Source organism: Chaetura pelagica, unplaced genomic scaffold (genome assembly GCF_000747805.2).
Source record: "Chaetura pelagica isolate M959 unplaced genomic scaffold, ChaPel_1.0 scaffold436, whole genome shotgun sequence".
NCBI classification, from domain to species: Eukaryota; Metazoa; Chordata; class Aves; order Apodiformes; family Apodidae; genus Chaetura; species Chaetura pelagica.
Genome location: NW_009953651.1, coordinates 1,871,598 through 1,886,817, shown reverse-complemented (window position 1 = coordinate 1,886,817; position 15,220 = coordinate 1,871,598). Strand labels below are relative to the sequence as shown.

Below are 15,220 nucleotides of genomic sequence, written 5' to 3'. Positions count from 1 at the left end.
CCTAATTATCTGCCTCCCAGGCAACAGTTTTGAGGTTACAGAATAAATAATAGCCTAGAGATCATATAGCCTTCAACAAAGGATCAAAAATTACCTCAGTAGGAAAATAGAAAGGTAGCCCAAAACCTGTACTTGATTGAAGACCAAAAGAAAATGCAACATTAAAGCTGTGTAACTAAAAAGGGTCTCATTTATGGCTCTGTCCCATACTATACCTGGAGATCAGCTTATGGCTGGCTGTTCCATACTACACCTGGAGATCAGCTTCCCTCTAACTGGGGTGGCTGAACCACAGATGAACCAGCTTCCAAACTGCCATGGTCTGCAACCTACTATATATTGAGGTAAACTGAAAGCAGTGGCAGTTTAATATGCCATGTAACAACCATTGTGTGCAGGTAGCAATCACAAATAGGAATGAGCACGAGATAAGACAGCTAATGGCCATAGTATCCTTCACTGTCCAAATTCAATCTGTTTATTACTAGAACCAAGGCAAAGAGCAGGATCTGCAAAGGCAGAGTACCTCACTTGGTAGCAGCCATAGCTCCACTCTCCCCAGTGGTGAGAGAAGCAAAAAGAAAACATGATACTGTGATTACTGTCAATATTAGAGCTTCAGAGGAAGCCAGCACTAATTAATTTTTGTTTTCTCTATCCAGCGTTTTGACAGCGTTGCTGAAATAGTAGAGAACCACCAGCGCACCTCCCTGGTTCTAATTGACAGCCAAAACAACACCAAAGACTCAACAAAACTGACACACATTGTAAGAGTTTCTTAAACTGAACTGCTAAAAAGACTTTTAAAATAATTTCTTTCAACGTCACAAAACATGTGCATCAGGTATTAAAAGAATTAAAAAATATGGAAAACACTCTTAAAGAGCACCTAGTAAGAGATGCCATTCATAGAAGTTCTACCCCAAGTCACTTTCATCATATCACTTTCATCATATTTAACACAAGAAACCGGAGGAGAGACACTTTCATCTGTGATTTCCATCTGTGACAACACGGGTATTCAGACATCTAAGGAACAACTGCCTACCACAGCCTGGTCCTTTGACTGCTCTTTAAAGATAGAGCTCCTATAGGACATTTTCACTTTAAAAATTCCCAGTGATCTAGTCTTCCCATTTTCTGTTTTCAGCCACTGTTTTCCATCCACTGTTTTCAGCAATTTCTTTGTAAAGTGCACAGCCCCAGAAGTTAGAGCAGTTCACCCTAATGTACTGGTGTGTCCAAGCTAAAACTAGGACTGTACTTCATGTGATTAGTGGCAATAAAGCTGTCTGAACATTTTAGATTAATGGATATATGTTGTCCTTTTCCTTGGCTTTACTCTGTTTCATTAATATTTGTATTTTCAAATGTGCAAATAAAATTCAAAAACATTATGAAGTCATGGAAGCATTGCTGGATCACATTTCTTAGCATCCTTCCAGCCAAGTAAGCATAAACTCTCTGTCATTGATGTTTTAATGTATATATTTGTATATGCTCCTTCCCAAGATCTGTTATTACAAAAACTTACCACATTTTACAGCTTTATTATAGGGCTTAGTATATGGTTTAGTATTTGGTTTAATATGGCTTAAATCTTTTGTCTTCAGATTTCCTACAGCTGGTAACCCAAGCACACTGGTTCATTGCTAAACCCCACTCAGTTCTTGCAGAACTACTTTTTTTCAAGCCTGTTCTATCACAGTGGTTTGTTTATTGTATTATTGCTAACAAAGTAATTTCCACAGAGGTTAAAATAGTGAAAACTAAACTGATGAATGTATAAACTGCACCAATTGAAAACCTTTTAGGAACAGTTGTTAATAAGGTCTAGAGGTGTTCGATTTCACTGGAACTGAAAGCTCATCCATTTTAAAGGTATTTTCCAAAACTGACACTTTATATGTATCTGCTTTGTTCATTTTGTTCCAGATTAAGCAGTGCTCTCTAGGATTATCTGCAGGGCATTTAAGGCAAGATTGAGCCAAGACTAGAAAAGTCTCAGCAAGTCACCTAGAGCTATGTTGGATCTGTGTCCTGCAACTACTTCCTGTGGTTTTGATCAATTACTTCTACAAGTGATGCATCTTTCTTCTAGAAAGAACTGCTTACTAACATGACAAAGCTGTTCAGCACATGGCTACCTACCTTGCTGCTTCTGTTTCTTCCCTCTGCAACACAGGCAATATTTACCCCAGATGTGAAGCAAATGAGACACGGGCAAGTAAGAAACAATGTAAACAGACTTTACACATGCCTGCTTATGATAAGACTTCATAATACTACAAAACTACTATGCTCAGTATATTTTTCAGTGGTATTAATTAGTATTCTACTAATACTACTCATAGACCTAGTGTAATGTTTAAAGTATTAAGATTACCATGTCAAAGTCTCAAAATTAACTCAAGTTATTAACCCTGTGAGCTTAATTTATTCCTTCCATATGTATACTCTGATATTATTTAGTTACATGAAACTATTTCAAGCAATACTCACAATGGAAAATAATTCTGTGAAAAAGCAGCCATTCAATATTTAGCTTTGCATACATGTATGAGTCCTTGCCTTATTCACTCATGTACTGCAGAGTATTTAGACTTTGTCTTTAACATAACTGTTTCTTGTTAACCTTTATATGTTGCACCTCACACAAATGTCTAGGTTCTTCAAACATTTCTTTCTAAGATAAATGTGTAGTACCATGATCATTCTAGAACTGGGGAAGAAAAAGGCAAGAAAAAGTCAAATTCATGTGTAGCTATAGGCTTCTATGTGGGAAACTAAGTACCTTTCTTGTTTTTTTTTAAGATAACTTGCAATACTGAGTCCTTTCCAAACTCAAAGCACTGCTGCTCCTGCTCCTCAGCTCTAAGTGCGCAGCATTAAATGCAACTTTGTGGCTGACATACAAATAAAAACACTTTAGATAAACAGGCAACTACTTTCATCCTCAAGCCCTTCTTTTCTTTTTAGCTATGTTCTACATCATTAAAGCGCTACCTTACAGCTTTGAGAATATTATGGAGGGATCTGATAGGCAACACCACCTTTCACAAAATAATCCACTCATCCTGGGATGAGAACATCCTAGGCACAAAATAAGGCTCTATGGTTAAAAACAAACAAACAAACAGACCAGTATATGATCATCTATTTTACTATACTCACAGTTTTACACTGGAAGCAGACTAGTTACTCTGCTTTCCATACCAAAGCTGGATTTTTTACATCTTGGGCAGACTGTGGTGTAGACATACCTTGAAACGCAACTCTAGCTGGAGAAGGTAAAGGTTTGAGCAAGAAAAAATATAAAATTACATTTCACAAGGATATAAAATAGATTAGTACTCAGGATGGAGCATGCTGTGTTAAAAATCATGACATCATTGATTCAGCAGCCAAAACAGAACCTAGAAAATGGTAACTTGGTGCAATCCTATACCTGAAACTTTATCTTAGAACTGTTGCAGTGCCAGCAGCTGCCATGTTAAGAGTCAGGTGTTTCCACTAGGAAGCAGGAAAGTCTGACAAACACAGCAACACACCTCTTTCCCCCTATTTCTTTGAAATTGTTGGCTAATTTCTCTTTCATATAATTGTCATTAACTGAATGGGGGTAGGGGGAAAAAACAACACCACAACAAAAAAAAATAATGAAAGGAAAACCTAAAAATAGAACTAAAAAAATTTGCAATTATCATATTTACTAATGTACAAAAGATGGAATTGTTGTCCTGCCTACCTGATACAGAGAGTACAATGAGTTCTGCAAATCATTCCTGAGAATGTCATTCCATGAAAGGAATAAGAACTTGCATTCTCAAAAATCCAAGTGTTCAGACATGCAAGTTACAAAACTACATTCCTCCTTCAATCTAAACCACCAGCAGCAGGCAGATTCTTAGGAAGTGTGGTAAAAAAAAACGTCTCACATGACAACAGCCCTGGAACAAATATTGAACACAAGTTTTTTGTTAAAACATTAGAATTCCTGAGGAAGAGAAACCATGACTTACTGATGAATACTCTTCTAGCAAGGAATACACAATATCAGATTTTAGGCCTCTTTAAGATCACTGTACACAAACACATGAACACTACAAGTAAGGCTTAGGCCAAGTATATATTTACAAAACATTTTCTTAGAGGAAAAACACGTGTTGATGCTGGACTTGCACCTATTTCTGTATGTCCCAAAACTCTGTAACCAACTTAAGATTTTATTATCTTGCTATATGCACAAAGTAACAAGCTATCTTAACATGTTATGGCTCCAAAATCAAGCACTCAAGATACCCTTCCAATCAGATTACCTGTTCAATCTTAATTTATCACATCAGATATATCCATTACCATACAAGCATTAAATATATGATCATTGACTATTTTTCCATGTGGATTTATATGTTTCACAAGATACTTCAGGGATAAATCTTATCTCTGTAATTACACTTTTTGGTAGGATATTTTTAAGATACCTTTCCCATTTACTGAAGATGATGAGAAATGTATGAATAAACCTTGCAGGAGTCAGGCATTAAAAAGACAGCATATAAAGCATTGTTAAAGCACATTGCTAAAGCAGTCAAGCCATTCATTGGGGAACTGTATATTGTCCCCACACCTTTTACTGCACTATCCACTGTGATGCTGGTCATATTGTTTAAGTCAAACTTTCTCCTGATGATCATTAACTGTCATCTTAATTTCATGGATGTCTCACTTGCAAATCCTTGGCATCTGATCTGCAGCAGTGCCAAACTCAGGACATCAAACAAAGCATTATGGAAAAGCTCATAAGAAAAAATAATTATATATTCAGAACAGTACTTGAACAATGTGTGCTAAATTATAGCAGGACATAATTAAGGGTGGGGAAACAAAATCACAAAATCACTGTTGAAGAGGGAACAACAGTTCTCAGTACTGAATGAGATGGATGTCCATGGATAAAGGTGACACACGACAATTAATTAAGACTGTATAAAGCAACATTATTTCAACATGTCCTAGCTTTACAGTGTTCTGTTTCATAGTATTGTCTAAGGTTACCCAACTCATAGCAAAATAAGTTGGAGGGAAAAAAATTCCTATGACAGTTCTCACTCTCAGGATTCACTGATACAGAGAAAAACCCAACTCTACAGAACTTTCACCTCAAAGCTAAGTAACTGTGAACAAAAATTGGTCATGCTTGGTGAAGTTGCATCTAGCAGGTTTTAGCAAGAAAACTCACAAAAATGTCTGCCAAAGGAGGCAAAGGCAATGTCCACAATTTAGCAGTTCAAATTCAGGGTTTATAGGACAGTAAGCTGATGCAGCAAATAGATCCTTCCAGTCCAAAAAGCTTAACACATTTTTGTCCTTTCCTAATGCTGTTTCTTTCCAATGTGATTCCTCACCATTAGTCTTCTTCAAAGTTCCTAGCCAAATTCATGTCAAAGCTCAAGCCCACTGTGCAGTACAAAATACTCCAATTTTGACACAGCACAGACCAACTCTGTGTTGGTTCACCCAACTATGCGGGTGAGGAAGAACGAGGGAGGAAGAAATTAAGCCCTGGCTTTGCGAAACCCCTGGTACCCTAAAAGGCAGTTAATCTGAATAAGCAATAGTAGAAAATACTATTTAGTCATTATGGGGACAAATTACATCCACCTGGAATAAACCTATAACACAGTTACAGGCCTGAAATGGTGCTTTGCACTTGATCATATCCTGGCCTTCCTAGAAGGTTTGTGGCAGACGTAGTATAAAACAAAATAGAAATATTTTCTATAAATGCTCACAGTCATATTCTGTAAACACAAGTTATAGCAAATTTAATTGTGACAGAGTCAATACAGATTAGGAATGTTCACCATTTTTAAACACCATATACATTATGAATATATATATACTGTATATTTTCAACTGATTCCATTCTCAGGCTCACCATATTAACACAATCGTAACATGTTTTATTAATTTATATGAAAAATACTTCACTAAGAAAGTAGACAAACTGCACAGAAATAGTACAAGTGTCATGTGCATAGCAATATAGCTTAAAGCATTCACATATGGCTTTGTTTAAATGAAACTATTGGGGAAGTGGCCCTATATGGACCTATAGTTACACAGTTGACATAATGTAAACTGCTTCACATCTTTTAGGCACTTGCTAACAATAGTGTTCAATCCCTGAAAAACAAAATCAAGAGCTAACAAGTGAAAAGAAAAAAAACCTCAGGATAACAGCTGTGTGTAGTTGAAAAAAATTTTAAAATTTGTTTTAGTAGTGCATGCACAGAACTGAAAAATGGGGGGCAGGGGGTAATTTCTGTGCAAGAATTATACCAAATAACTGAAAAGTACAAAAATATTTACATGTTTAGGTTTTTTTAAAATATGTACAGAACAAAACCCCTGAAGATTCATTGTATAGAATAAAAATATAGGACATGATAGTAGTAACAAAAAATAATATATCTTTTTATGGAATTGTATTTGCAGTTAGTTACAAATTATCTAAACCACAAAGCTCCTTGCTCTGTCTCAAAGCTTGATGGCAATAATCTACTTTTCCTTTTGAAATACAAGCACTTTGCATCATTTTTAAACTTCAGTTAACAATACTGAAATACAAAATTCCTTGTATATCCCAATTCAGTTGATTCTCTTTTTTAAAAACTGTAACTTACAAAATTTAAGTTTTCTTCACTGGTCATAATTACATTAATGAATTCCAATCTCGAGTAGCCTCCATCAGATGCCTCTGTCCATGTCCTACCCAATTATCCTGATTGTCAAATATTCTACCGCAAAACCAGCAGCTAAACTTAGCTTTCAAGGTATTGTCAGAGGTAGTTTTCACAATCTGATAATTGTTTTTGCTAGTCTTTTTCAGTGTTAGTTTTAAGACAAATCTTTCTTTTACAGGGCTAATAGGTTTTATTGTCCTGTGCCTTTTTTGAGAAAGACCATCAGTAGTTACATCTAAAGGACTGGAGAAGGCTGGCTGCAGAAGTGCGTCCATAGTTCTTTTTGACAATGAAACCTTAAGAACATGTCCCTTAAATTTAGCAACGGTTTTCATCACATTTACAACTTCTGGAACATCTGCATCAGGATGGTTAAGCACAACAACTGGTTGATTTCTCCGAGGGCATTTTACAAGCTGTTTAGAACTAAAAGGAAGTAATTTCAAAATCCTCACAGTTTCTTTTGATGCCCTCAGGCCACCTGATTGACTAGCAACTTCAGCTTGATTCTTTTCCTTACACTTTCTGTGCAACATTACTTTCTTTCTTGGAGGTTCTGGGCAATTATCCTTACTTTTCCGTTTGAAATTCTTGTTTCTTTGTATTCCCACAGTTTCTGAACTTTTAGACCCAGTTTTTTTCAAACGAGATTTTACTTTTGGGGTTCTGTTTTGAGTCCTCCATGTGGATTTCTGACTGTCAAAGTTACTCCTGTTGTTAGCAGTCATTACTTGCCTACTCTCAACGGAACCTTTTTGCAAACATGTCCCTGTAGACTCAGTAGAATAGACAGGTTCTACAGGAGGAACACAACATGCTGGATTAGCGCTTGCCAAAGAGGCATTTGCTGGCATTAAGCTACCTGGTAAGATTAAGGCATCATTAGAAGTAAGATTAGTAGTTTGTTTCTGTGATAGTGCAGGAGTAAAGGACTGCAAGTTATCCAGCTGTGGTGAGGGCACTGAGTTGCTTACTGATCGAGTGGTATCAGCCAGCATATCTGAAGTAGAAGTCTTAATTTTCAGCAAAAGCTTTTGTTGCATGGCTCCAGTTTTCTTTGGTTGACTATTTTGATAATGAGCGTTATCCTGAAAAACACTATGTTTATGAACTACAGGCTCGTTTGGTGTCACACACTTCAGAAAAACTGCCTGTTGTCCATCAGGCAAAAGGGCATAAACATGTTGTTTCTGTTTCATTTCTTGTGGGTTTACTGATTCCAAAGAGCCAAAGACAGCATCCTGATGCTCTGGTAACACCTTCACAGAAGAAACTGCTTTCACAGATGACTCCGCCAAGTTTGTAATTACTAGAGGTCCTTTAAATGACACATTATTCAATGAGTCATTTGCTGTGCTACATGCTCTCCTATTACAGGAACTTTGTACACTTCCAAAACTGTCCTTTTCCCTCTCCATTTTTGAAACTGGTATGGTTATTTTGCCATATTCTCTGGATGCAACTCTCCCTAAAACCTGAGAAGTATCACTAGGAACACTGGCAACTGTTCCAATTGCCCCACTGAAAGTCAAAATCATTCCAGGTCCTTTATTTATAACAAAGGATGCAGGTACACCTTTAGTCACATGCCCATCTGACGAACTAGTTGATGGAAGAGTTTTTCCTGAAATCACCTGTAGCCCAGGCTTGTTAGCAAGGTGCAAAGGAACAAAAAATCCTGATGGTGAGGACTGAACTAAAAGGGGTTTCCTCTGTTCCTGAACTGGTGAAAAGTTACTAGGATTTTGGGTTGCAGATAGTATTTTATCTTTTACTAACTGCTGTGTTATGATTGCATCTGTATGAGTTTTTAGCAATGTACCAACACCTGGAGTTCTGGATAATTTATCCATTCTCCGTGAATCAAATGATGTTCTGGGTGTCTGTGCTTCTCTCCCACAATGCGTACCCTCATTTGTGCTACATCTTGTGTTCAACTCTCTCTTACATAAATGAAAGTCTACATTAGTAGGAAGCCTCTGAAAACCACATGCAGTTGCTGAGCTTTTTAAATGTGTAAAGGCTTTATTCCCCGTCTCATGACCAGAAAGCAGCTTGTCAGAATGAAGTTTTAGGCAGTTATTTGACTTGCTGTGGGATTCTTGCTGAGTAGTTGCCTTCACTTTTAACACATCTTGCAGTACCTGCTTTATTTCAGGTGATAAATAATTAGTTGCCTGTTCACTTTGCAATGAGAAAACAGATGTGATTTTAGGCATTAAGACCGAGTTAACACAATCTGAGGCATTTTCTTGGAATTTCTCAGCTATGTTCTCAAAGCCTTGATGCATGTTAGTGTCCAAATACTGCTGGCCATTATGCTGGTCCTCCATAAAACACTCACTGCCAACAACACATTTAGATTGGCTTTTAGAAGACACAGAGTTACTGCTAGTGTGCCCATAAGTTTTATTCATGTTTGACTGAGCTGATACAACTTTCTCTGCTAAGCTTTTCATAAATTCAGAATATGAAGATGCAGATTCAGTTCTTCTACTGTTTTGAAAAGAAGCTGTTTTGCTAGATAAAAATTCTTTATATCTGTCATCTGACGACATCCAAATGCTACATGGATTATCTGAAGTGTTCATTTTGGAATAATTATGAAAAGACAGCAACCCTTCATTAGAAGAATCCACTGAAGTTGAAAAATAGAGATTATTAGTTCCATTACTATTATTCAGGCCACCATTTTGTAGTTTCAGTTCAGGAAAGAAGGGCATTTTCACAGGGTCATAGTGACGTGTATTTGTAATAGTGGGTGGTAATACCTGAGGATGACTTGGAGAACTATAGCTTCCCCATGAGATATTACTTCGAGTTCCAACTTTTGTTACCTCATCACATGGAGGTACATTTGAGTCCAACTTCATTGGCAAGTAATTCAAACCTTTTCCTACAGCTACATTAGAAGGTGCTACAGTTTGAGAAACACTCCTACCGTACAATAAGGAGCTATTTTGTTTTTCCACTTTTGTTTTTCCTGAATGAGGAGCAGAACAAGAAAATGGAGGGGAGGTTAATGGGTGAATAGAGTTGTTCTTTACAGTTGACTGATCAGTTACATGTGGCATAGCACCTGAACACAAGCCATAGGGATCAGCAGTCTGTAGCAAAGGAGTTGTAGAACCATCTTGAATAAGATCAGCTTTCTGACCTAACAAATGTAAGTTTTGCTTACTTGTAGGTAATAATTTTATAACAATATGTTGTTTTCCATCTACCATTTTAAATCCCATAAATTTAGCACTGTAATTTGCTGGAACAGATATTTTATTGTTTTTGACCATCAATACCGTTGGCCCATGAACAGCATTCTTCAATAATCCCAGGCTGTAACTTGTTCCATCATCTGCTTTACTGTATTGTGCAGTAGTAGCAGAGAGCATTCCACCCATTAAATTATGCTTTTCTGTGTATATAATTTCATCTTTTTCTTCATTTGCTTCCACATCTCTCATACACTGGTTCAGCTCCTCAGATTTGGTTTGAATTTTATTCACGCTTCTTAGCACTTGCGCATTTTCTTCTCCAGTTTTGTCACTTCCACTGCTGATTTTTTTCCGTTTCCACAGTGCTTTTTTCGATGCTCCCGTTTTATACCTTCTTAACACAAGCTTGAGTCCTGCTGGAGTCTTCACTAGTCTTTTTTCACATTTATCCTTTTCCAGTTTTTCTTTTGCATATAAGTGGTCTCTATGTAAAGCTATGATGTGCTTTACAAGATAATCTTTCCGTGATGCTCTGTAACTGCAGTACTGACAAGCAAAAGGCAACACGCTAGTATGAACAAGAAGATGCTTCTGAAACTCCTCTTCTGAAAAGCTTATGTAATGGCATTTTTCACATTGATAAGTAATTTCATTATGTTTGTGAATGTGCTGAACAAATGTGCCCACATCCTTGGTAGAAAACCCACACTTTTCACACTGAAAGTGGCCATTTACACAATGCTTTGATGTAAAGTGTTTTGTCAAAGCCAACAAAGTGTACATATGCTCATCATTACAGAGCTCACATTTTACTAAAGTGCTACGGTGGGTGCGTCTATGCTGTTTAAATGACTGAAAGTCATTTGCTGAGAAACTACACATCTCGCAAGGATATAAAGGCAACTCGCCATAGTGTAACAGCTGAAAATGTTTCTGTAGATCATTCGGGCTGTATCTAATGTTATCCTTGCATTTTGTACAACTGAAATTCAGTATCTTTGCTGTAGTTTTCAACCCTTCTTCAAATTGCACTTCTGGTTTACTTTGCAAGTGGCTTCCCTCTGAACAACTGGGATTGCTTCCATTTATTTTCTCTAGACTTAAGGACTTCCTTGCAGTTTGCTGTTTACACTGAAAGAGTTTTCTAAATCTTTCAACTTCATGTTTCATTAATACTTCATTTGGAATGTTCACCTTGGGTAAATCGATTTTCACATTTTTTAGTTTGTAAGAAAGATTGACATTTAAAATTGCTGGCTGAGTTGTCATACTTAAGGGATGATTCACCAGTGCTTTTTCAAAAGCAGTATTTGTAGAAAAATTCTTTGCAGCATTTTGTTTCAACAAGTTAATTTCCTTTTTATCAGGAAAAAAGTGTTCTTTTTCAGATGGCATGATTTTAGGTTTTCCTTTTCTTTGAGAGAATTCTTGATACTAGTCTTAGCTCCTGCAGCAAACAGGACTGCTCTGCCGAGTTATTCTCAAGGTTCTACAACTTCCCCATTTTATTCTCCTGAAAGCAGAAAACAAACAGAAAAGTTTACAACTAATGCAATTAGAACACTCATTACAAATCACAAATACATGCTAATCATGGAAGTTTTAGAGAGAAAAAAGGATGAGGCAGAAAAAAAAATTCACACTGCAACTTTTTTTGCTGGTTTGTTGTTTGGGTTTTTTTCCCCATCACAAAAAAAAAAATATATATATTGAAAAACAAGCTGAAAAGGACATCATTGACTGAAAGATGAAAACATTGAAATTCCATGCCACTGAATTTTGGTTCTCTCTCACCAGGACAGTCTCTAAGCATGAGAAATCCCAAGAGCTGCTTTTAGAAAATGAAGCTAGCATTTATTACTTATTCAAGACTTCAAGCAAATACAAACGCAGTAGCTCCACTGTGACATGGACCACTAACTGAATGTAGCTGAAGTACTAAAAAAGTCAAATTTAGTAGAAGCTGGTATTTATGTTACTCAAGGCTGTTACTCAGCAAGAACTTAACTATTGTACTCAAAAAAAGTAAAGTAAAAAAGGGAGAAAAAAAGTAAAGTAAAAAAGGAGAAAAAAAGTAAAGTAAAAAAAGGAGAAAAAAGTAAAGTAAAAAAAGGAGAAAAAAAGTAAAGGAAAAAAGAAGAAAAACCCCACACCAAAACAACAACCCAAAAGTGATAAAATATATACTTCAAAAGTCACCACAAACCTACAATGAATTTTCCACATGCCTACCTTTACTATCCCCACAACTGTGATGTACTCAAGAGATTAAAAAAAAAAAGAAACCATGAAAGTTAACTTTGGTTTCTCACTATATGTTCCTGGGTACATGTTAATCTTTTGAGAAGAAGAGCATGACTGACAACAGCCATCCTCTATGGATTACAAGGCTCAAACAGGTATGGTCAGCACCATTGTATTGCTACAGACTTCATGTCAGTGTTTCTGCAACAGGCTGCACTGACAATTTATAGCAGCTCAAGACTATGCTTGAACAACACTCCCACATGTCAACATAAAATCAACAGAAATAGAATAGCAGGGAAAGTCATTTGGATTTTCAAAACTGAAACTGAAAAGTAACAAGGACTGTTTCTTCACTAGTATATAATACTTTTTACAAATATTTTTTTTCATAACAGAAGTCATAGCATCACCTCCTTTACCAGCAGAAGTTAGAAAGTGTTGTGTGAAATCTGATCAGCGGTGCTCTCTCCACTATTCCCCTGCTCACCCTGAAGCAACAGAAACTTGGAACTCATTATATCATCCTATTTATTCACACTCAAACTGAAAGAACTATCCCACCCTCTCCCTAATTGTGATGAAGTGCAAGACCTACTTCTAGAGCTCCAGGCCATCATAACCATCACCACTAAGGTCTTCCAAGTATTTTCCCACAGTCTTATGAGAAGAAACTATCTAGCATTAAACATGTAAATAAATACCTGACAAAGAAAATGGAGACTGAAAAATTTGCAAGCCCACATTGGTGTATCACACAGCAAGAAAAGCAAATACTTAGGTTTTTGTTTGTTTGTTTTTAAGCATATGCTTTATATGCTTAGGAAGATATAAGCAATTCTGCATAATTCTAAATCATAGTAAGCATAACAGACAAACATTTTATACAGGTTCCAATGTCAAATAAAATCAACTAATTGTGTGCTTCAGCTATGACACCTGCAAGATTTCAACTACACATTTGACATTCACAAACAAAAAAATACACAACCAACCCACAAACCACAAAAACACACACAATCCTTCCTTGGGCAACACTTTTGGTACAGGATTTTTTAAATTTTTTTTTAAGCTAACATACATTTCCTATCTTCCATACAGGAGATGAACACATGGGACGTTACTCTACTTTCAGCCTTCAAAAGAGAACTCAGCATCCACATTACACCCCATTTACACGAAGAGAGCACTATACGGTAATGCTTTCTCTTGTCAATGGTAAATCTCTTATTTGATCAGGAGCAAGCTGAACTCTCACATAAAGAATAATTCAAAATTACTTCTTTGCTGAAAAAATGTTAATACACAGATGCAACACGTGAAAATTAACCCTGACGGCAGCTGCCTGTCATTCAGATTAAAATGTTATACTGTCAAATATTGAAACTTGAAACGTGTGCAGTTAACACTATGAAAATCAGAAGCGAATGCAATACGCTGCAAAGAACTCAGGATTTTATTAACATGGGACCAACATGGTCCTCAATTGGGCAACCTTTCACTAACTAACACATTTATTCTTGGCAAATAGTCTCAGCTGCGTATATCCAAACCTGATGAGATCTCTAATTAACCACACAAATTACAATTTAACTTTGTTATTATCAGGAATCATGCCACTATCGACAAGAACCTGCGGCATGATAAATAAAAGTATTTACTAGAAACAACCAACTAGAAAAAAAAAAACCACAACTCCCAGTGCTCTTTAAAACTACAAAGTCAGACTTACACATTAAGAAAAGACTTTGACTTTAATTCTTCATCAGCCTTGACATTCTCCCACATACACAGAAGAGGTAAATATGTAAAACTCAGAAAAGGCCACAGTCAGGAGGAATAGTGAAAAATGGTCTGGAAACAAAAGGAAATATATCTTTAAAGGTGTAAATATAGGCATAATTGAAAGAATAAGCTGAAAAGCACAAATCCTTTGCAATCTTACATTATGTGCATTTTTAAAATACTCAAGACAGAAAACTCACATACAGATAACATGTTCCCTCCCAAAGAACACCATGGAATGCAATACAAATTCAAATTAATCAATGGGATTAAAAATCACTAGACAAACTCTTCCTAACAAGGCCTATTTTAACCTTAGCTGCATCACTATTTCTCAGGCATTTGTAACTGGTAAGCATAAGACAACTTAAAAACAAGCCAGAAATTAGTAACCAGTACCTCAGTCCAACCAATTTTAACTTGAACTCAAAAGAAACTTACTTTTTAAGTAAAATTGTAATACGGTATATAGCAAAAATCTAAGTAAAATTTTCTAGGAAGCTTTGCAAAAGCCTGAGATGGGAGAGAGGTAGAATATTACATTTACAATATCTGAAACAAGTAAATTTTAAAGCAGATATAATGAATATAAATCCTAGAAATATATAAGCACGTGCCAAAGTCAACTCTTCTTAAAAATAAAAAAACACAAAGCACAAACATAAGTAACCACTTGAGGCTCAAAGCCTCAATTTTCTTCCCCTAAAAACGCTCCGACAGTATTTTGTTCAAAAATTACACATGAAGAAAAAAAAGTTTAAACTGTATAGATTAACCTAGGGAGAAATGATAGACAGGCATAACCCATTTGTAAGTTAAAGTACCGTTTACATCTTTTGCATTCAGAAAAAAAAAACAAACAAAAATTCAAAACACATTTCCACGTGGGTAGTATTTTCAAGACTTCTGTAAAAAAAATTTATATTCATTTGACTTTTACTTCAGAAAATAACTCCGTAAACGTCTTTTCCACACCTGGTCCCATCCTACATGTGCTTGCTAACTCAAGAGCAGCGCCCTTATCTGCACAGCGGTGGGCACAGGCGGGAACTCACAGAACTAGATCTTCAGGCACCCACAGAACTAGAGCTTCTGGCGGTCAGATACCATCTCTCTGGCAGAGCAAATCGCTGCCTTCGTAAAAAGAAAACGTAAAATAAAACTCGAAGCCTCCCAACGCCGACACCCGGCGAATGCCGCGGCTCAGCCCGCAGGGACCCGCGGCCGCCC

General features: G+C 36.5%; 2 protein-coding genes across 2 annotated transcripts in view; one reads left to right on the top strand and one right to left on the bottom strand.

The window, feature by feature from the left end:
* Positions 1–782, top strand: part of BLNK (B-cell linker) — an 83,972-nt gene extending 83,190 nt beyond the window's left edge. The window contains exon 24 of the mRNA XM_010000048.1: positions 663–782. Coding sequence (XP_009998350.1) covers positions 663–782 — 120 coding nt within the window. The remainder of the gene's footprint in view (positions 1–662) is intronic.
* A 5,936-nt stretch (positions 783–6,718) lies between these two features.
* On the bottom strand, positions 6,719–11,356 carry ZNF518A (zinc finger protein 518A). Its single transcript, XM_010000047.1, has one exon. It carries the CDS (start codon positions 11,354–11,356, stop codon positions 6,719–6,721), a length of 4,638 nt encoding a protein of 1,545 aa, XP_009998349.1.
* Positions 11,357–15,220: the final 3,864 nt, after the last annotated feature.

Excerpts from the sequence above, each read along its gene's own strand:
- ZNF518A (XM_010000047.1), bottom strand. The coding sequence starts at position 11,356 with ATGCCATCTGAAAAAGAACACTTTTTTCCTGATAAAAAGGAAATTAAC.